Source organism: Leptidea sinapis, chromosome 6, assembly GCF_905404315.1.
Source record: "Leptidea sinapis chromosome 6, ilLepSina1.1, whole genome shotgun sequence".
NCBI lineage: Eukaryota > Metazoa > Arthropoda > Insecta > Lepidoptera > Pieridae > Leptidea > Leptidea sinapis.
In genome coordinates, this window is record NC_066270.1 from 13,879,827 (window position 1) to 13,903,879 (window position 24,053).

Here is a 24,053-nt window from a genome sequence, read left to right on the forward strand (position 1 = left end):
GAGATTGTTAGCTATTGCTGGTTGAGATTGTTAGCTATTGCTGGTTGAGATTGTTAGCTATTGCTGGTTGACATTGTTAGCTATTGCTGGTAGAGATTGTTAGCTATTGCTGGTTGAGATTGTTAGCTATTGCTGGTTGAGATTGTTAGCTATTGCTGGTTGAGATTGTTAGATATTGCTGGTTGACATTGTTAGCTATTGCTGGTTGACATTGTTAGCTATTGCTGGTTGAGATTGTTAGCTATTGCTGGTTGAGATTGTTAGCTATTGCTGGTTGAGATTGTGAGCTATTGCTGGTTGAGATTGTTAGCTATTGCTGGTTGAGATTGTTAGCTATTGCTGGTTGAGATTGTTAGACATCATTAGTTACAAAAAGTGTCGCGACAACATAATTAATATGTTCATTAGCTTAAAATTTTATTCGAATTGCCGCTACTACGTCATGCTCAGTCCTGTGTGTACGCGGATGAATTTTACCAGTGGGAGGCTCCTGGTCGTTTCTTTCTCTCAAATATGTGCGAAGGGAACGATGGCTGGTCCATGCGTCACAAGGGACGCGTGCTATAATACCGCCTACCGGCTAGGTTATGGGTACCACAACAGCGCCTATTTCTGCCGTGAAGCAGTGAGGTGCATAACTGTATTTCGGTCTGTAGGGCACCGTATTTAGTGAAATCGCTGGGTGAATGAGACTTGACATCTTAGGTCTCAAGGCACTAGCCGCTCTGAATTTTTGGGTTTTTCAATAATCTTGAGCGGCGCTGCATTGTTATGGGCAGGGAGTATCAATTACCATCAGCTGAATGTCTTCATCGTTTCGTCCCTTATTTTCATTAAAAAAAATGAAGTCGCGGGCTATCGGCTCGTTCGTTTAAATCAAGAGGACAAGTTATAAGTTTTTTCCAATAAATAATTATATCACAGAGCCACAATAAATAAAAATAAAAAGTAGACATAAAATTTAATATTGGTGCAACATAAGTAAAAATTATAATGAAAACAGTCAATTTGCGAATTTGTTGAGTTGACTCTTCAATGGCGAATCCTTCAAGTTGTTGAGCTGTTCTGGTGTGCAGTATTCTGAAAATGTAAATGTTAAGTTGAAAAGTATATTAATGAAATACTACTAAATATAAAAATATAGTTTAACAAGCTGGTTTTTAGAAAAAACTGAATTTGTTGAGACACGTTTGTGATAATCTTATATCTTTAAACGAGCAATTTTTGTGTATAAATATATAATCTGAATCTCAGAAACGGCTCCAATAATTTAAATGAAATTTAGTATAGAGGTAGATTCGCGAGCGAGAAATCGATCTAGCTAGGTTTCAATTTTAAAAATGTAGTTTTATCCGTGTTTAAATGAGAAACAGCTACAATAATATTAGAATACAAAGGTAAATTTCACAACTATATACAAGGCTGTTATAGCTCAGATGGGTGATTGGGTGATTGGGTGATCCGGAAAGCAGAAGTCTCCGGTTCGAATCTAGATATCCTATTAGTTTTCTTTTTGTTCAATTTTTGTACTGTTTTCTTAAAAATCCGAGCATACAATACAGCGGAATAGAATAGACCTTCCTCACTCTTACCGAGGCGTCGTAAAAGGCGACTAAGGTACTTCGATGACCGTAATATCATCAAGCATTTGACGTCTCCAATCTTAGGCTGGGATCTATAGCGCGTAAGCAGGCGTATTCTAATCCAACCCCAAAAACATCATACAGCTTAACAAATAATTATTGAGGGGATCATGTCTGTGGGATTTTTTTTTTATGAAAATAAGGGACGAGACGAGCAGGATGTTCAGCTGATGGTAATTTATACGCCCTGCCCATTACAATGCAGTGGCATTACAATGCTGCCCATTACAGTTCAGGATTTTTGAAAAACCCAAAAGTTTTGAGCGGCACTACTGTAAAGTCTCATGTGCCCAGTAATTTTACTAGCTACGGTGCCTTTCAGCCCGAAACACAGTAATGCTTACACATTACTTCTTCATGGCAGAAATAGGCGCCATTGTGGTACTACATAATCTAGCCGGCATCCTGTGCAAAGGAATCTCCCACTGGTAGCAAAATACTGTAACTGTCTTCCCCAGGGGGGTACCGTTAGAGCTGGTGAATTCTCTTTGTATTCTGGGGGGAGCAACCTAACAGCAGCGACGATATTCGCCATAAGTCAATCCAAAACCTAAAACTAAATTGTTCCCGCCAGGGCACAAAGTGGGTGTCGAAATGCTGATTTGAGACTTTGAATGTTAGAGGAAGAATTAATGAGAAACGGCTTACGAACTAATGAATGAAAGAAAATTAGATATCTGAAATGGTTTGGACACTTAAATTTCCAAAAACCGTTAAAGTCCGGTTAAAGGTAGATCAAAACCGAAACAGTTCTCGATATGATTTTCTGTTAAACCGGTTACTTATTACGGTTAACACCCTTTAATTCGGAAAATATCAATAAAAGTGCCTCGCTATTTTGCACCCAAAAGGGTTTATCGCCATTCTTTAACTTTCCATGTCGCCCAGTGCTCATGGCTACTCACGGACTGTACTGGGCTCCCATCCAATATATTCTCCTGTGCGTTCATTCTCAGTCTTTAACCAGTCGTACAGAGGCTGGAAGTACTCCATAACTCCACTGGCGTCCATATTCCTTTGGCCGGTCAACGCTTCCATAGCATCCGGCCAAGGTCTAGACGATCCTACTTTCAGCATATCCCTGAATAAAAAAAATTTAAATTATACTATTTCAAAGATTTTTAAAGAATCTGCATGATGTAATTTACTAACGGAAATCTATGGCAAAAGGGTATATTTATTATATTTATTTTATTTATTATTATTATTAACTTACTTCAATGCATTTCCTGCTTTAGTACTCTTGTAAATATCACAGTTAGATAACTGTTTGGTGGAATCACCGGGCTGGTACTCATCAGCAAGTTGACACAACGATCGATGGAACTGGAACTGAACTATGTAGGAAATGTAATATCTGAAAATATAAAAACAAAATATTTATCTCGTGTCCACACTTCTAGTATTGAGTATATTCTATCAATAACAGGAGGCAAAAAAATATCGCAAGAAATGAAAAATTCTCATCTACGAAACTTGACGAAACTGACGTTTTCTTTTATTTCTGGGGTATATATTTGAAGTATCAGCCAAAAATATATCGCTCTTTCCAAATATTTGCCATACTTAAACATAATATATTTTACTCATACCGAGCATCAATCATGTAAAATAAATAGCATGATAAATATTCTTTAACAAATACCTCATGTATTCAACATCAGCAGATACGTGGTACTTAGCAGCAGGATCAAAGTCATCTTCACTTCGTGGTGCAGGGGGCTCTATACCTTGAATAGCATCTCTCAGCTGCCAGAAGTGACAGTTATAGTTTTCTGGCGTTGTTGTACCACGAAACACTCCGTAACGCCATAAGTCTAACAGATACGCGAACGGCAGGAACACTATTTTGTCCAATCCCTAAAAATAATTTTATTGAGATTCAAGTTTCAAACTAAAATGTTGAAGGAAACTTTGATTTAACTTCTATTTATTGTGTTGGCCTTGCATGGCACAGGTGAGTAAGTACTAATCTTATTCCCTCGAAAACTATATTAAAATTTGGACCATCTTTGAATTAAAATATCAATTTATTGATGCTGACAACGTGAAGTGCCAAATGTAACTCTTTGTGAGTCTCTCTAGTGATCGAGGATAAGGTAAATTCTATCGGCAAAGTATAATTGATGATATAATGATAGGGGAGGATCTGAGAACATCTACATAGTGGGAGCTGCATTTATGGTTGCTACTAAATATATTAGATGACGGTTGCAATTTTTTAAGGGTTCTTTGGTCACGTACAGAATGTGATGAAGGGAGATAATAATAACTATATAGATTTATACAGTGAATTTGGATGGAAGTTATGGTAACAGTTTACCTAGGCAATCATTTCACTATCAGAACGAGAGTGATAAGAGGCTAGGTAAGAAGAGTAAGAGAGCTTACGTAAAAGGATTGATGTAAGTAAAGAAATCAGACCCATGATAAATGGAGAATTGTGTAATAAATTGCCTAAATATATAAGACACTGACATGATAATGTGTGTTTAAAATTATTTCAATCTAAATCTCTATTAGAAAATGTAGCTGATTATACCATTTTGTACAGTTGATTGATGTTAGACTCATTGTCTTCTGGACCATCTTCCAAGAGGCCCATTACTTTCAAATGTTTTGGTGTTGACACTGACAAAGCTATAACATCGCCTACTGCTTCATGAAAACCTGTGGAGATATACAGAATAAGAGTCTTAACAACTTATAATTATATATATATTATATATTCATCTTAAGATAATAATGTAATACTGATTATTTTGATACGAATGATAATGATAAACAATCGATCCAATATATTTAAATTCAAATTCAAATAATTTATTAAAAATAGGATATGCTATCACTTATTGAAATTCAAAACCTACCACCCATTCGAAAGAGTAAGCAATGAACGGGCGCACGAAACTCAGCGGGCTTCTTTTTTTCCAAAAAATATGATAACAATGCAATATTTTACAATAAAATTTATTTTTAATAGCCTGGGGGCGGTCGCTCCATTTCCAATCTGTGGTATCATTGAGAAAGTCATTATAGTACTTTTTACTACACAAACGTTTCTTAATTCCTTTGAATTTTTTAATACATTTGTTTTGAACATTATCCGGGTTCTTGTTGAGAAAGCATATACATCGTCTACACAAAAGACTAGAGTTAGCCAAGTAGTAGCCATTATAAGTTTGTTTGTTCCTGGTGTTAACATTCTGGCTATGGTAGTTTCTAGCAAATTCACTTTTATGCCTAATATTATCATAGACAACATACATAAATACAAAGAACATACATAAAATCGAATATATTGAGAGGCAACAGCCTTCTTCAGTCTTTAGGACCTAGGTTATAACTTCTTCTGCAGCTTAATGCAAAATGAACACGTAATAAAGTTTATAATATGAGGACAGTGTCTTAGCTCCTTTTCTTAAGATATAAAGTTTATTACGTATTTTTTACTATAAATATCAGATTTCTGGATCACCTGGATTAGCTCCCTCTCTATAGACTATTGGTTGATCCTTGTATTGCAAGTAGTACTGTATATGACCTAGTTCATGGTGAGTGGTTTTGAAGAAGGCATTCGTTATCGTTGTGCACTGCTTTATCCTGAAATTAAAATCAATAAAATAAATATATAAAATTTATAAAAAATAAAGTTAATGGGTTTTTAATCAGTCATCAAGATTTAATCATAAAATTTAATCAAAACTCACATTACAATAATTATAACAGTTATCTTCTAGGATGAGAATCATACAGAAGCGGCGGTGATTCCTGGTTAAAACAACTATCGTATAAAAGTATTGTTATATTGTTCAGTAAAATAAAATTACTAAACCAATATCAATTTTAGTAAAACATCATAAAATCGAAATAATATTTTGAATTTACTACTCAAGTATTTTCTTTTTATTTTTCTTTTTTTGATTTACCTGAAATCTTCGCCATCAAAGAAATCCCATGCTGATGCATGGCAAACCATATCACGACCGTCATCTGGTTTCTCTATTATTGATCGTTCCCAAAACAGGTCTGGAACCCCAGTCAGGTTCAGTGACTTGAAGAACTCGTCTGCTGTTTGGAATATCTTTAATGGCGTATAGTTCTGGAATTATTTTAATGATTGGATCAAATATATGAAATACAAATGTGTTGGTACTTTCCATAAATGCCAACAACGTGTTGCTAGAGCAAGGGGAGCATTGATCACTGGACATCAAGTAGCCATGAAGTCTTATATTCTTCTTTTCCTCAAACAAATATGTTTGATCGCCAATATGTTTGTAATGTAATCAATGGCACTTTGCCCTGTGCTTCCCCCGGGGCAGAAAAAGAAAATGGAAGGGTGTCGTAAGAGGCGACTAAGGGCATTTACCAATGGGAGGCTTATTTGCACAGGATGACGGCTAGATTATGGCTACCACATCGGTGCCTTTGTCCGTCGTGAGGTAGTAATGTATAAGAATTATTGTGTTTCAATTTAAAGGGTGCCGTAGCTAGTGAAATTCCTGGACGTTATATTTTATTTGTCAAGGTGACGACCGCAATTGTAGTGCCACTCAGAATTTTTGGGTTTTTCAAGAATTCTGAGTAGAACTGCATTGAAATGAGCAGGGCGCAAATACCATTAGCTGAACGTCGTGCTCGTCTCGTGCCTTTATTTCTTAAAAAATTATACGTATTATTATTATTATTATAAGTATTATTTACTGTGTTCCCATTTATTCTTTAGTTCGAATTTTTGTTGTTAATTGTCAAACATTTTGATGTATTTGTCTTAGTTTCTCTAGCGTCAGCGTACCTGATCAATGAGCGCCGCCGTAACATCAACATCGGGCTTATCCGGAGACGGTGACGTGAATTTTTCAACATTACTCCAAGTTTGGGCCCAAATGTTTCCTAAAAAAAGAAAAAAAAATGAAAACACTGTAAAAAATATAACTGACTACAGAAGCAACCAATCTTCTTGATTTTAATAAAGAAGAGCTTCTCACTAACCCAATAAATGAGCTGGTATTGGTCCTTTAGCTGACACAGCATCGCCATACTTCAGACGTAAATGTCGCCTTACGTACGCATGAATCTGTTCGTACAGAGGCTTCACTTGAGTCCAAAGATCGGCTAATTGATCTTCAATATCTTCTGTTTCATACTCACCAATCCACCACTCGGCGACATTTTCTAACCCTAAAATGCAATTTCAAAGACGACGATTAAAATAATCAAAATAAAATTTATTCAAACAAACCAAATATTATAACTTAATTTACAAACTATGATTACATAAACTTAAACTATTATAACGAACTGGCAGCATTTCCGCGTTGGATAGATAGAATGATCCGTTGACTGAAATAGCTGCCAGTGCTTGGGTTTCAAGTAGCCTTATTGAGGCGCGAAGATAGTACTATTTCTATTTTACTAGTCTCGACACCAAACTCCTCAAAGAACACTCTCTGAGACAGACATATTTGCAACGCTTGATGTTTCCGGTAGTCGAAGGAGCAGCCCCAATAAAAATCATATTATTCATCGCAATCAAGGAAATGACCCACACGACATGCACACTCACGTCTGTTTCCCGTCGAAGTAGGCAGAGCGAATGCTACTTGTTTCTATCCTTACAAACCTCACGCGCTTCCTCTACATTCATTACTCTTTTTTATACATGCTCGCCGGTTCCGGTTGCTTCGGCCCTTTCCTTTTTACAAGACATCCCCAATTTGGTCGACGAATGTCCTACGAGGTCTCCCGCGACCCACTTGCTCTCACACACTTGCCTTATATATTTGATGTGTCATTCTTTCTGCACTCATTCGTTCCACGTGTCCAATACCATTTCAGCATTCCTTTCTCAATCCTTGTCACCACTTCTTCTTTGATGAAATGACACTTATGAATATCAAGGGTTTTATTCCTTTTTACATTTACCATGACTTCGGAATTATTTAATGTGATAGAGTGCCAAGAAACTCATTGCTTATAAGATTATAAGTAGCTATTAATTAATTAAATTACCATTAAGTTTGGCAGCTTCGTTGTACATTTGTACGTATTCGGTGAAGTAGCTCTTGGAAGCTGCACCGGCTGACTTATGCCATTCCAACCATGCCTGTTTTAGTTCATCTGGATCTTGACTTTTGGCAAAAATATCAGTAACACCTTGAAATTTGATTTATTAATGAAAAATTTTGTAAACAACATATAACATATAAATTAATCAATAAAATGAAACAAGCTTAATGAACCAGAAAAATACCAAATATTTTTCTTTATAATATGAGCATAGTTAACGTACAAATAAAATTGATGATTTAAAAAAACAATCGATGTACGACAATGATTTTTGGATTGACAGACAGACGGAGATGTTTCAGATAATTTAAAACTAAGTGAATTAGTGTGCGAGAAAGGAGATGTTGGTGGTAGGTACGAGTATATTCTTTATCATATTAACAAAAATCCAAAGCATTACCTGGTTCAACGGTTAAGTCACATTTAGATATATTTTTGTAGTCACATATGGTTGCTTTCGCGTATGTGGATTTCATGTTGTTGATAGCTTGAATGAGCCGTTGGTTTAAATCTTCGGGAAGAGCAGATGTACCCAATATAGAATACTTCTTAAACATTCTTTTCAAATCTTCATCTTCAAATTCATGCCAAAAATATGTCATAGTTTCTTTCCAATATTCTTTTTGTTCTTCGGCTATTTCAAGAGATATTTGGAGCTGTAAACATTATATAAATAGATATATTTAAAATGTCTAATAACAACTTCTTATTAGAGTCTGCAGGTTTAAATACATAATAGCTTTAAGGGTAAATTTATACACTTTTATAATAAAGTCCTAACCACTGTTCAGGCACTCGCTATAAATAAATTTAAATGTTTTATTAAAAAATATCTCTGTCGTAAATCCTTCTACTACACAGCTGAATATCTAAGTGATGACCGACAGCCTGGGACTAGATTATGATTATTTTATAGCAATAGCAATGACACTACAATTTTATATATTTTTATTAAAAAGACCGCAAAAAAAGAATACTGGGAGAGTTTCTTGCGCCTTCTCTTTTCTCTCAAAGCGCCGTTTGTTTCCGAAGCGGTAGTAGTATCTAGTATATTAAAAATGACATCAAAAAGGAATTTTGAGAAAATAAATGCCTTTTATGCCTTTTATGCCTTTTATACACATCCAAACATTTAATATGGGATTAGTAGAAAAGTTCTAGTTTCCTTTTTTTAAAAGGTTATTTTAGCTGCTATTTGATTTTTTAAGGTTATTCATGTCATTTTACTGATAAAGCAATCATTAAGTACCTATATTTAATAATTTAGTACTTTTATTAGTGTATCTTAATATATATATATTGTGCGTCTATTGTAATTGAACTCTTCCTAAACAGCTTTACCGATTTCGATGATTTATTTGTGTTCCAGTGAATTTGAGATTGGTGTGTGTCTTCAGGTGGATTCGAGAATGGTTTAGATCCACAATTGAACTACCTCCTAAACGGCTGGACTGATTTTGATGATTTTGTCGTGTGTTCAAGTGAATTTGAGATTGGTTTATATTCTCAATTCCGTCCATATAATATAATTCTCCTGCTCATGTGTATGTCAGTGAACTCTTCCTAACGGCTGGACCGATGTTTCAAATTTAAGACATGTGTACAGGACAACGTCTGTCCAATCCACTAGTGTATTTATAGTCAAACTGCATGTTTATCATTTCTTTCGGATATTATAAGAAAATAAAACCTAGTGTAATCTTATCACCGATCTTTACCGTTATACTTAGGAAACACATACTCAAAGCTTGGTAGTTTGTTTTAGTAGTATCACGTTACTGGCAAATTTGTGGTAATTCTTCCACACAAAAATTCTTCAACAGTAGGAAGTATAGAATAGATTATAAAACTAAATTATCTATTAATTATCAATCTACATACCAGGCGCTTTTCATTAAAATCTGTTATATTAGACTCATAATCCCACGATGCCAATGCAAGTTTGTTTTTAGCATTACCCATAATTTCATCTAACTTCCGCATGTATTCTCGACCTGATGATTCTTCAGCAGCTCTCTCCTGGGCCCTACCCTGTGCAGCCACAACAAACACCGAAGCAATAGCCCCCAACAGGGCTAACTCTCCGAGGATTTTCAACATCATCTGCAATAGAATTGACGTATATACCACAAAGCTAAGATATAAAAAACTGTTGCTATTTTTGCGGAAAGTGGTTTTGTTAAATAACAGAACATACATTTGAATAGGCAATTAAAAAGTCAGACAAAAGTGTTATGATAAGTTTTTAATACATAAAAAGGAATCATACAATTAAAAAAAAAGCACTTTAGGACCTAGCATCCATAGTCATGAAATAAGTAAATAAAAATCCACAGAAGGGAGATGTTCAAAAAATTATAGCGGACGATTAATTTAATGTTATTCATCCGATAATCGGACGACTAAATAATTTAATCCGGACGTCTAGACACTTCGTAATATAAATTAGCAGTTGTAGAACTTTTACAATTAAAATATGAAATTTCATAATGTATAACAACAATTAAATTATTAATTTCAATTTGTTTTTGAAACTTATTTTCAACAATATATTAATCAAAGAAAAACACTATTTCAATAATGCACAAAACATATTGAACTTTTCACTAAATCCAATCGATTAATATTTTTATATATATTATATATACATATTTATTCTTTTAATTATTTATTTATCGCGTGTGCGTCATGAGCATGTCGGTGACGCGAATTCATAAGATTTTCCCCTAACAAAAAGTGCCCAATACTGCTAAAGAAGTTTTTACTTTAAAAAATAATTTAGGAGGAATTTATTACCAAAATATTATTGTAAATTAATTTATTTTCAAAATATTTTTATTTTATTCTTAGTACTTTTCTTAGTAGTAGGAAGGTTATTATATTATTTACTATATTGACACACTTTTTACACAAATTATCTTGCCCCAAGTTAAGCATATATAGCCTGTGTTATGGGTTATAAGACAATGATATATTTAATACAATATACTTACTTAAACATATACATATATTCATATAAACATACATAAATACATTTAAACATCCATGACTCGGAAACAAACATCTATATTCATCATATAAATGCTTGCACCTACCGGGATTCGAACCCGGGACCTCTAGCCTAAATAAAGCTATAAAATTTGTTTTGTTTCAATAATATTAATATTTATAGATAATTTATACGTCTAGATAGCCTCTTGCTGTTAGATAATCGATAAAAGATAATCATTTAGTGTGCGTGACAAGCTACGTCTTACACTCGCGATTTGTTTGACACTTTGTGTTAGTGTGCGTCAATTGTTCAAAATAAGGTTAGTTCTGAAATCAATTTTTCCACGTTTTCACAGCTGTCATATTCAAATTCAAATATTTTTATTCAAAATAGGATGTGAAATCACTTATTGAAAGTCAAAAAACTACCACCCATTCAGAAATATCCAGAGGGCGGTCGCTCCATTCCCAATCTGTGGTATTATTAAGAAAGTCATTTATGTTTTAGTAACCTTTACCACACAAACGTTTCTTAACAATTCTTTTGAATAACGTAATACTTTTGTTTTGAACATTTTCGGGGATCCTGTTGTAAAAGCATATACATCGCCCCAAAAAAGACTTGCTAACTAGACTTAGTCGAGTAGTGGCCATTATAAGCTTATGTCTGTTCCTCTTGTTAACATTATGGCTATGAAAGTTTCTGGCAAATTCACTTATGTGCCTATGAACATACATTACATTATCAAGAATATATTGAGAAGCAACAGTCAAGATGTTAATTTCTTTGAATTTTGCTCTCAATGATTCCTTAGGGCCTAGGTTATAAATAGCGCGAATAGCCCTCTTCTGCAGCACAATTATTGTATTAATATCGGTCGCGTTGCCCCACAGCAATATGCCATAGGACATAATACTATGGAAGTAACTAAAGTATACAAGTCGCACCGTATCTATGTCAGTAAATTGTCTAATCTTTTTAACCGCGTATGCTACGCGCTTAATTTAACTAAGTCTGTTCGCCAATTCTTCATAGTCTATCTAGACGTATAAATGATTTAATACAATATATAATAGATAAAATAGATAGACATAATATAAAACTTTCAAAACTAACCTCGATATTAAAAAGTAAATTTATATTACCACTACGAAGAGCACTTTAAAACATTAAGACGTTCTATATCGGTTGCCAGATACAAAGCCTTTAAATATAAGTGCAGCAACGTTAAGGAAAAACTAACAGCCATGTCAAGGCAGACTTAGCTTAATAGAACAGTTATTGAAGGTAACTACGTGGCATCATAGAGCATGCAGTGTAACGGAGACTTTTTTTTAATGATAATAAGCGACAAGACGTGTAGGACGTTCAGCTGATGGTTATTGATACGCCCTGCCCATTACAATGCAGTGCCGCTCAGGATTCTTGAAAAACCAAAAAAAAATCTGAATGGCACTACAACTGCGCTTGTCACCTTGAGACGTAAGATGTTAGGTCTCATTTGCCCAGTAAATTCACTAGCTACGGCGCCCTTCAGACCGAAACACAGTAATGCTTCCACATTACTTACTGCTTCTTTAGTAATTATAAAAATTCTGAAAACTCAATGGCAGTGCGTATCTTTTTAATTCTGACGACTTATATAGTCGAGTGGTTAGCATTTAAGTCTTTCTCGTCTCATCCCATATTGTTATTTAAAAAAATATTATGCTTCTACCATATGATCTCGAAAAATGTACAAAATAAATGTTTTTTGAAAAAAATTATTGTTAAGAAATTATAATTATTTTTGTGGTAACGGGCTTTCCATACACGACTTTTTCAATGATACTATTGATACTGTACGACACTAATTAATGAGAATTTTACGAAATTCGGCGCTATTTTTCGGGAATCCATATTAGTTGACTGAGTCTCACGCCAGAATTTGGCGTGTCAACATCTCCTGATGATGCCTCGTGAAGAGGCGAGATACGAGTCGAATTGATTGAAGATGAATCTTAGCGATATTAACACTCAAGAAGGCTCACAACAAATGGATTTGAGGAAATATTTTGCTTTTATTACATTCACTTTCCCTTAAATTTCCCCCATTTCATTATCACTGCTAATAGTCCGTTTTTCGATTTGCTATTGTTTAAGCAGGCTGACCCAAGTGAATATGTAAAAGTAAGATTCTCGTTCCACTTTCATACAAAACAAAACAATATTGCCCATGATGTTTGAAAGCATTTGTTATGGGAAACGGACATAAACAACTTTCTTTTACTAAAGCCCTATTATATTGATAAATTGAATACAAGAGCACAGGGTAGGGATTGATACTAACGTATAAACAAAGAGACAGCTCCCATACTACGAATGAAACTACCGTAAGGAACATTGCAACAGTGGTAGTTGTAAGCATCAGGAACTAACACAAATAATTTTTACTTAGAGCTTACAAGCGTTAACAATATGCTGTAGTTGTGTCATATTATTGACACAAGATGGCGCTTATCACAAAACTTATTGTATATAATATCGCATAGTAGGGATTGATACTAATATATTATATTAATCCACGCAACGTGTCCTAAAAATTGTTTGCAAAAATCCTCAAAATTTTCCCAAAAATCTCTCATAGTTGCTATTCTGTTACTACTTTGCCTACGTAAAATTTATTGTATTATTTATTCAGTTTCACGTTGTTTGTCCGCAATTAGCTCCTAAACTACTGAACCGATTTTAATCAAATTTTGCATTCTGTGTGCAGCTTAATCTTAAGAATAGTTTTTATTTCGATTCTTAACCCGTAGTATTTTGTATTTTCGATTTTATTTCGGTTTAAATAATTATATGAGATAACTTTTTGACGCACAGTTTGACAGTTCTGCTTTGACATTTTTTCATTACAAGAACAGATTTTTAGAGACTTCGTGTGGTGTTTTTGTACTAGCATCGGCAGTACATAATATACTTTTTACAAATTTAACAAAATAAATCTTAAATATTAGTGAAGCGAAGCGCACCAGTATCCAGCAAGTAATGGGTAAAACATTTATATATTAGTAGTTTCTTTTCTATCATCATCATCATTTTAGCCGGAAGAGGTCCACTGCCTGGACCGGCGATCTTGACCAGATAGTCGGTCCATCTTGTGGGGGGCCTACCAACACTTCGTCTTCCGGTACGTGGTCGCCATTCGAGTACTTTACTGCCCCAACGGCCGTCTGTCCGTCGAACTATGTGCCCTGCCCACTGCCACTTCAGTTTCATAATCATTTCGGCTGTGTCGGTGACTTTGGTTTCTATACGCCTGCATTATTAGTACCAGTTTAATCCATTAATGCATGTTTTTAAATCCGTTTAAAAATAACAATTTTGCTGTCTAAAATTATACGTTACAGATAAATTATATTAGCTAAGTGTGTTCGGTTCAAAACACAATAATATGTTTTACTGCGTTCGATAAGAAATGGTTATTATCTAATAGTTAAACTCCTCCGAAAATTATTAATATCGGCAATACAACGTTTTCTGGGTCAGCTAGTTTTCAATAAATTAATTTCAATAGTTTTTTTTCTTTTTATTTAGCTAAACAATATTCATTTCAATATGTCAAGAATATTTAAAAAAGATGTTTGTAATTTAAAAGGGAACTATGCTTAGTTTTACAATAACTTATATTTTTCATTTTTAATTCAAATTGCACTAAAAATAATCATAAATTTAGTGGTGCGGGGGGGGGGGGGGTACCTTGTGCTTTATTTCTACCGCGATCGGATAAAATGTCGTTAAAATAAAAATCATTGAGATTGTGTCAATAAATTAGATAAACATGATTAAAATGTCTCTTCACACTCAGTAATGTACTTGTGAAAATCTTCATAAAAACTTCAACCAGATAATATTTACAATAAGTCATTTTGTAAATATTATCTCATATACCATTTTATCACTTTCAAACAAATATTATTATTCTTTATGTCACTGTACTGAACATTGATAAAAAACAAAATGGCGCGTAACCGTAAGTCGTGACGATATTCATATGAAATTTCTCTCATACGTCAATTAAGAAGTTTCACTTCAAAAACATAAGTATGGTCACACAATATTGTACTTTAATGGCACTTACATAAATAACTTTTTTGCTTGTATCTGAACAGTAGCCACATGGCATTTTACTTCTTAACTTGCGACGAGAAACACTCTTTACAGGCACCATCAGTATACAAACACTGTATGAAATTTGTAAAATGTAAACTAATTAGTATGTTGTCTTATCCGTCATACGTCACGGTTTTGTGTTTGAAACCTTTGTTTCTTCCGTGACAATTACTGCCGAAACGAATCTCGATGACAGTGTCGTGGTAGCAATCTCAAAAACAAACAATACAAATATCTTTTGGACTGTGATTTCAAGTGAAGTATTAACACTGTTATACTGATGCTCAAAATTATACCAAATTTTTTGCACTGTATCTTAACTGTCTCGGTACAATATCAGCTTCATTTCTGCCATCAAGCAGAAGTGGGAGACTCCTTTGCACCGGATGCCAGCTAGATTATGAGTATCACAACGGTGCCTATTTTCGCCGTGAAGCAGTAATGTGTTCCTGTGGATCTGAAGGGTGCGTAGCTTGTGAAATTACTGGGCAAATGAGATTTAACATCTTATGTCTCAAGGTGACGAGAACAGTTGTAGTGCCGCTCAGAATTTTTGGGTTTTTCAATCATCTTGAGGGCACTGCATTGTAATGGGCAGGGCGTATCAATAGCAATCAGCTGAACGTCCTGCTCGTCTCGTCCCTTATTTTCATAAAAAAATGTGTATGATTATGTTTCGGTTTATAGCGCGTCGTAGCAGAATATACTGGGTTCAAAGCGGCCAACCCATCATATTTTTCAAACAAATGCTTACACGTCCTTATGGCGTTTTAAATTTCGTTTCTTAAAAAATATAGATAGGTATCTTGCATATTATAGCGTTCCAAAATCGGCAGTGTCCCATGGCACAAAATTTTTCAGATACACCAAAACCGAGAGTGCCATACGGCACACTATTCCCTCACCAAGATCTGACCCTTATTTTGTTTATAAGATAGTTTATTTTGCATGGTCCTATAGCTTGTTTCAATAGCTTTCAGATACATTCACTCAAATCATCCTAATTATAAGAAATCTATTGGTATACGTAAAATAATACGCATTGATGTAACGCTGCGCGAGCGCCAAAATCACGCCGATCTGGGGCATACCGCGCGATCAGAGTTTGCCGGTACGGAAAGGCTAGGCTTCTATCAAAGCAGAAAATACAAATTTCAAGAAACAAATCCAGTACAACCCTCCTAACATCGGGTTTTTGCACAAATTTTACCTGAACTTTGGCTGTTCATAATGTACTAATAATTTGTAGAAGTAAGGAAAACATTGCAATATAAACCTCACGCATGTAATGGAGATTCTATGTGATAAACATTTATTTCACAAATTTGTAAGGATAACTAAAAAACACGTATTTCCTGGAAGAAGTTTTATGGAATTTCTGCACTCTATGTTATCGCTTTCTCTTTCTAGTCGTTAATAGACGAAAGGTTGATCGGGAAGGGCTCTCTTAAGGAGACTTAACTTCTTATGTCTCAAAGTGACGAGCGCATTTGCGATGCCTCTCAAACTCTGGATTTTCCACTAAGCTGCACTGTATGAACAGGGCGTATCAGTTACTATCACGTAAGAAGATGTATTATTATTCTTATTTTTAACAGAGTTTACATCGTTTCCGAAGAACATAAATACTAGATATATTTAGGTATATACAAGCAACCTGCCCTCGCTTCGCTTCGTGTTTAAAAAAAAACAAAAAGCATATTTTATGTATTATCAATCATTTGCCCTGTGCTTCCCCGGACGTTAAAAGAATAGGGGAGTCCCAGGCCCAAGGGTGTTGTATGCAGCGACTAATAGGTTTTAGAAGTGGGAAAAGCAAGGGAGAAGGCCTGGCAAATAGTCTGGATATAGCGAAGGCCTTTGATCGTGTATGGCACAAGGCACTTCTCTCAAAACTTCCATCATTAGGATTTCTCGAGTGTTTATGCAAATAGACCTCCAGCTCCCTCACTGAGCGCAGCAAACAGGTCTTTCTAGACAGTTATTGCTCGAACCCGTAGGCCGTGAACGCTGGAGTTTATCGCAGCCCAATAACGTTTTGTGTAGCCACAAAATTGATGCGATACGTTATATTATTGCAATTATTTTGGTAACAATGTTTCTCATTGAAAATATAAAAAAAAAACAATCCATGTGCTATTGTTATACTGGTTGATAATGAAGCTTTCCATTTAATAATCAGCTAAAATATATTTTTATAACTAAACGGTAATAGGTTAATTAGTACCGACTTTATCTGTTACAATCAAATACAAGGTTAGTAATTAGGGGGCGTCCATAAATTACGTGAGATGCTTAAGGGGGGGAGGGGTCCAGTCAAATCTCATCTAATCTTACGTTGGAGTGAGGGGGTCTCGGCAAATATCACACAATTTTTTTCTGATTGAAACAAAAAAAAAACAATACTATTTTGATCCATTTAATCATACGGACACGTTACAATAGTCTCTCTTGAGCCCGCGCATGATTCTCCATGGACTGAATTAGAGTAGATATTCTTTTTTTAATCACAGTAGTTACGATTTAAGTATTCTATTGTTAAATTTTTATTACACTTATAACTCTCAGCAATATTGATTACTAGTTTTAACAAGTCGTAAGTCGCACGAAGCAATTTTTTTTCTATTTACAATAACAATCCAACGCGTTTACGTAAGAAACCCACATTTTCAAAAATCTCATGTGAGTTTGGGGGATGGGGGAGGGGCAACACCTCACTTAATTTATGGACACCCCCTCAGCAATTTTCAATAGAAAAGTTCCGACTGCCAAAACTCTATCTCTACTATTTATAAATTTAAATAATAGGTACTATTAATATATAAATACTATTCCTAATGAAGAAATTAAAATATTTAATGGTATTCTTCAAATGCTTGAAAGCATAAATATATATATAAAAACTCGCAGTATATAAATATATATATATTTATATACTGCGAGTTTTTTTAAGCAATATTATATTAAGAGGACATAATTTATCCCATAAAAAATTTAAACTCACCCAAATTATCACGCACACCTTGTAAGAATAACCAGCGATATGAGATATCTAGATCTGATCTTGCTTATCCACTCTTGTTATTATCAATATTTCACAGTTTATATTTCACGTTATCAATACAATGATATCACACCTGCATCCGTGACATACAACCAACAATTTATTACGAATACCTGTTTGGTTACATAGTTGTAAGATCATAAAAACAGGACGATAACTAAAAATAGCACCTAGACTTAAAGGTTAAGTAAACCGCACTGTTAAGTTAGTGTACGTTATATTAAAATACTTATATCCTAAACACATGTTCGGATTTGGTCCGGTCGAACCATCGGACGCGGTCCGGTACCGGCACATATTCGATGGTATGCGGTATGCCACACACAATTTTATTACTGATAATATTACCTGGGGTACACTAAAAATTTTGCACTTCTAGCTAATCAGAACTATTTAAATTTCGAATGTTATATATTTTGAAACGTTGCAACCTTTTTAGAAAAAAAAACCATTGGCGGGAAATCATTTGTCAATTGTTTTTTATCACACATCAAAGTTCTACGAGCCGCACGAAAATGGAATTAAGTCGAAAAGATTTTAGAGCGTTGATTTTTTTGATTTTAAAAGTTCTCTTTCTCCGCAAGATTGTGCCGCTCGTCTTCAAAATGCGTTTTGGAGAGAAACACCTTGTTTGATCACCGTGAGGCGATGGTTTGCTGAATTTGATAGAGGTTAGGTTTCTTTACATGACGAATTTCAACTACCGTCAACGAAAATAATGTGGCTACTGTTTAGCGGCTAATTGACGAAAACCCGCGGATTACTTATGAGATAATTCGAGGGGATTAGTATAAGCCAAATTCAGAAAATTTTACACGAAGAATTGAAAGTTCGGAAACTTTATTGTCATTGGATCCCTCATGAACTGACAGAGGAGCAGAAGCGGGCTCTCGTGGAATGGTGCTCACAGATGCTAATGAAGTACGACCACGGACATTCTAATGCTGTTTATGACATTGTCGTAGAAGGCGAAACGTGGATTAATTGTTTTGAACCCGAAAAAAAAACAGCAAGCTTGTGAATGAATGTTTCAAAAACCAGAACAGGCCAACACAAGTGTAGCAGGCGAGAAACGTTGGTAAAAGAATGACCGCATTTTTTTTCTCAGCTACGGGTCCCATCTGCACAATTTCACTTGAAGATCAAAAGAGTGTTAATGCCGAGTGGTATTCTACCATTTGTTTACTCAGGGTGTTAAAAAAAGTTCGCAAAAGACGACCAAAAAGCCGCGTTCTTCAACATCATGACAACGCTTCTCCACATACGGCCAACAAAACTAAGTCATTTTTAGCTTCCTATAAAGTACAACTCATCACCCATCTGACCTAGCACCCTGTGATTTCCGTATTTTCCCCAAAATCAAAGATTTGATGAAAGGATTCACTTTTACCAATTCCGAAGAGGCAGTGATAGCGTTCAATCAGCACGTATAAAACATGCCTTCAGATCTGTGGTCTTCCTGTTTTAACAAATGTTTCAATCGCGTGAAAGAGTGTTCAACATGTAAAGGAGAGTATTTTGAAAAGCAATAAACATAATATTTTGGTTATAACATGTTATTTTTTTTAAGTTATCAGATATTTTAATGTGACCTACGTATTACCGCCTGGAACGTTCCGAGCATGACGGCGGATCATTTGGTGGGAGGCGCCCACCGGACCGTCCGAAGGTTCGGTCGCACCAAATTCGACCATGTGCTTAGGCTATTAGATCGCGCTGCCCCGAGTAAGTAAATATCTTTTTTGTCTTTTTTTATTAAAATTAGACGAGACGAGCGGCACGTTGAGCTGATGGTAATTGATACGCCCTGCCATTACAATGCAGTGCCGCTCAGGATTCTTGAAAAACCCAAAAATTCTGAGCGGCACTAGAATTGCGCTCGTCACCTTGAGACCTAAGATGTTATCTCTCGTTTGCCCAGTAATTTCACTAGCTACGGCGCCCTTCAGACCGAAACACAGTAATGTTTACACATTACTGCTTCGCTTCAGAAGTGGGCGTTGTTGTGGCACCCATAATCTAGCCGGTATCCTGTGCCTTCGTATGCGCCATGTTTTTATTTAAAATAAAGTAGTTTTGTAGAGGATTAAAAGGCGTGTTAATTTATAATTGAATATTAATAATAAATCTGATAAATTGGATAAATATTGGGATAAAAAATATGTGATATTTTTCTCTTATCTCAGGCCCTCAAAACCCTTCCGGCCCTAGAAATAATCTTGCTATAAAGTTATACCTGAGAACAAACAAAGAATATGCAAAATGTTTACAAATAGACAATGGACATATTAAGTTTCCCGCATTTATTTGTAAGGCGGCCTGATATTCGGAAAACTTAAATATTATCATTGTATGGACACTGTTGGCAGAGATATAGTCAATATTATGCATATTCTTAGATTATTCTCAGGTATAACTTTATGCCAAGATTATTTCTAAGACCGTCCATGTTTAACCAATATCATAATCAATAATCGGTCAGTTTTAAAATCGACGATTATCTTCGTTTTGGTGAACGCCACCCTTAATAAAAAATGAATATCCGACGAAAGTTCAATTTATGGGCAGATTTTTAATATAAACACAATAACTATAGCAATATCTACAAATAAAACAACATTTTGAATTTATTTTTATAATATCAATACTGATGTCCTAAATTATTTTATAATTAAAGTATAATAGTTAAGTACAGTTGATCGTCATGTGTCCTTTATGTCTTCAGACTTAGCTTGTTTCGAATCTAAGGCTGCCTGTTGTTCGGCTGTACAATATTCTGTAAAAAAACAATCATATTCTATATTTATCCCTATTAATACTATGAATTTTAATGTAAGTTTTTTTTATGATAATAAGGAATGAGACAAGCAGGAAGTTCAGCTGATGATAATTTATACGCCCAGCCCATTAGAATGTATGCCGTTGAGGATTCTTCAAGGACCCTAGATACTAAGCAGCACTCGCTCGTCACCTTGAGACATAAGATGGTAAGTCTCTTTTGCCCAGTAGTTTCACTAGCTCCGGCGCCCTTCAGAACGAAACCCAATAATGCTTACACATTACTGCTTCACGGCAGAAATAGGCGCGTTGTGGTGCCCATAATCTAGCCGGCATTCTGTGCAAAGGAGCTTCCCACAGTGAAGTTTGCTTTTTCAATTTTGATGAAATTTGGTACAGCGATAGTCTAGAGCTTGGGAAGGCTACACTTTATCCCAGAAAATTACACGGTTCCCGGGGAATTTGTGAAAAATTTAAATTCACGTCTATGTCTGTCACGTCTAGCTCATAAGCTATAACTATGCCAACAGTAGGTTTGTTTTGCCATAGCAATCTTCCTCGAAATCAAATACATATAATATGTTGGGAATGGGAGCGAAAACGGGAACCGGACCTGAATTAGGACATGAGATAATCTTCAATTCCAAACTTGTTTATTATTTTTAAAAACCCTTTATCTACGCGGATGAATTCGCGGGCATCAGTTAGTATACTTATAGAGTTAAATTATGTTTGTATTGTAGGTTGTATCTTTCTATGGATCTACTGAACTGATTTTGAAAAATCTATTAAAAATAGAAAGCAATATTAATTGTGATTGACATAGGCTGTATATTAACCTGAATGAAAATATTTTTAAGTTGAATTTCATTTAAATATCATAATAAACATACGTATTTTACTAGGCTCCCATCCAATATATTCTCCTGTGCGCTGATTCTCAGTCTGAAGCCACTCGAGGAGCGGCCGGAAGTATTCGAGTAGACCGTCAGCTCTCATGTCCCGCTGACCAGTCAAGGCTTCCATTGCGTCTGGCCACGGCCGTGATGAACCCATTTTCAACATGTTTCTGTAAGTAACCGCATGTTTTAAGGACTTAAACTAATACGTAATTGGGACAATAATTACTACCCTCTTATAAAAATGTGGTTTTATGAAACCATGGTAAATACTTCACGTCAGCTGTATTAAAAAACGAATAAAAGGCATTTATTTTCTCAAAATATATTATTTTAGAATTCTTTTTGATGTCATTTCTAATGGCGCTCTGAGAGAGAAGAGGCGGCGTAAGAAACTCTCCCAGCATTCTTTTTTATGAGCTCTTTTCAATATCATTTCTATCGCTATAAAATAATCATAATCTAGTCCCAGGCTGTCCGATCACTTAGATATTCAGCTCTGGAGTAATAGGATTTTATGAGCCATTTTTTTTATAAAACATTTAAATTTATTTATAGATAATGCCTGAACAGTGGCTGGGACTTTATTATAAAAGTGTATACATTTACCCTCAAAGGCGTTATGTATCTTATTATCAGTCTTCGCTAGAAACTCCTGCCGACGCGAACGCGCACGATTAGATTGGCATTGGCATAACCGCCTCAATATAATTAATAACTTAAGTGTTATGTTATGACTACTTTATACCCCGGAGTTTATAGTCAAAACTAGACATATTACTTGGAGCACTATGAGCTGAGCACCGCAATACCTAGTGGTAAGGTAACGTTTTTATAGACTAAAAGAGAATACGCATCCGCCTTCAAAATTTTAATTATTAATCTAAATCAGTCCAAAAAGGCATTATGACACGAGCCACTGGCTTATTCAAATATCATGATAATAATAGAATGAAAAAAAAACTGATTTATTTACACGGCTATGCCACCAGGAGGGGAAGTACCTTTCATATTGTAGATGTAACATTTTACCGAATGAAGACTTTACTTTAATTTAAAAAACAATTTAAACTGCATTCATAGATTTTTAGATAATTGCCTGATTGAACCGTGAATCGAACCCGCTACGCGAGAAAAAATACCCTAGTAGCTTTATCATAGTAATCGCAAGGCTTATATTCATATTTTTCCTCCAGAAAAAAATGTATTTATATCACTTCTCTAACTCAAACAATCCTCTCTCTTCTTCTTTATCCTTTCTCTATCCCATTTTAATAGGGGGTTGGCTCTACTAATCAATCTTTGCCAGTACGTTCTGTCCTGGGTAATCTACGGATCTATATGGGCTGTTTTTCAAATACTCTAAGAAATTGTCACCTCTCTAAGAAAAATGAATGTTTTCTCTGCAAATCGAATGCTTACGTACTAAGTGAAAAATCTATTACGATTTTCGTTCACGTCTGCTTTGAAGTTCTGCCTATGAAGAATCTATTTTATAAAATAAGCTGTATTAAGTTGTATTTATTTGTTAGATGCGATAATAGTTATGACAGTAACCACGACCATCATGTTCACGAAGCTTCTTTATACAAACAACGAATTCAATCTCTAAAGGTTGATGCATCCAGTATACGATAATTTATATTTATACAGTTTATTCTCTATTACTTTTTATGAACTATTTCATATTTAAAACAATTTCATCTACATACAAACTAATTTGTTTACTATATTACATCCATAGTAAAATACTCTATTTGATTGAAAAAAAGCTCAACTTTCCCCGAACATATGGTAGATTCAGTAATTTAAAAGAAATATTTATAGTGATGATTCAAAACCACTTAGTTTAAGCCTAAATGAATAAAGTTTATTTGACTTTGAATAAATGGAAATTCTTACGATAACGCGTTCCCAGCAGCTATACTCTGGTAAATGTCGCAATCGACCAGTTTCTTCGTTAGATCTTCTGGTATATATTCACCAGCTAGTTGGCACAGGGCGCGATGGAACTGGAACTGGATGATAAAGGACACGTAGTATCTGCAATAAATTATCTCAACATAATAATAATAATATAATATAATATTGACACGCTTTTTACACAAATTATCTTGCCCCAAGTTTAGCATATATATAGCCTGTGTTATGGGTAAAAGACAATGATATATTTAATATAATACTTACTTAAACATACATAAATTCATATAAACATACATAAATACATTTAAACATCCATGACTCGGAAACAAACATCCATATTCATCATATAAATGCTTGCACCTACCGGGATTCGAACCCTTGAGAATGTGAGTGGCTGATTTCAAAGGCCCCTACTACAGGCGACAGAATACGTATTTTGTTATAAAGTGTGTCATCAAAACTTTTTTTTATATGAAAATAAGGGACGAAACGAGCAGGATGTTCAGCTGATGCTAATTGATACGCCCTGG

The 24,053-nt window shown here is 34.9% G+C and overlaps 2 protein-coding genes across 5 annotated transcripts in view; both read right to left on the reverse strand.

The window, feature by feature from the left end:
• Window positions 1–949: 949 nt before the first annotated feature.
• Window positions 950–18,026, reverse strand: LOC126964998 (angiotensin-converting enzyme-like). 2 transcript variants are annotated; one of them, XM_050808393.1, is made up of 13 exons: window positions 17,864–18,026; window positions 9,597–9,818; window positions 8,116–8,371; window positions 7,659–7,802; window positions 6,639–6,827; window positions 6,442–6,539; window positions 5,573–5,745; window positions 5,122–5,246; window positions 4,186–4,313; window positions 3,289–3,503; window positions 2,860–3,000; window positions 2,549–2,724; window positions 950–1,080 (listed from the first exon to the last, which is right to left on the reverse strand). In XM_050808393.1, the coding sequence occupies exons 2-13, from the start codon at window positions 9,816–9,818 to the stop codon at window positions 1,004–1,006; spliced, it is 1,944 nt and encodes a 647-aa protein (XP_050664350.1). In that variant the 5' UTR covers window positions 17,864–18,026; the 3' UTR covers window positions 950–1,003. The 2 variants fall into 2 exon arrangements, with proteins under 2 accessions (XP_050664350.1, XP_050664351.1); XM_050808394.1 differs by lacking the exons at window positions 950–1,080; window positions 17,864–18,026 and adding an exon at window positions 14,828–14,913 and having other exon boundaries at window positions 2,541–2,724.
• A 2,516-nt stretch (window positions 18,027–20,542) lies between these two features.
• The window catches only part of LOC126964995 (angiotensin-converting enzyme-like), a 65,286-nt gene continuing 61,775 nt past the window's right edge, over window positions 20,543–24,053 (reverse strand). For all 3 annotated transcript variants that reach the window (XM_050808388.1, XM_050808387.1, XM_050808389.1), the window contains exons 10-12: window positions 23,503–23,643; window positions 21,595–21,770; window positions 20,543–20,699 (exon numbers count right to left, since the gene is read on the reverse strand). In XM_050808388.1, the coding sequence (XP_050664345.1) occupies window positions 20,626–20,699; window positions 21,595–21,770; window positions 23,503–23,643 (391 nt within the window). In that variant the 3' untranslated portion in view covers window positions 20,543–20,625. The remainder of the gene's footprint in view (window positions 20,700–21,594; window positions 21,771–23,502; window positions 23,644–24,053) is intronic.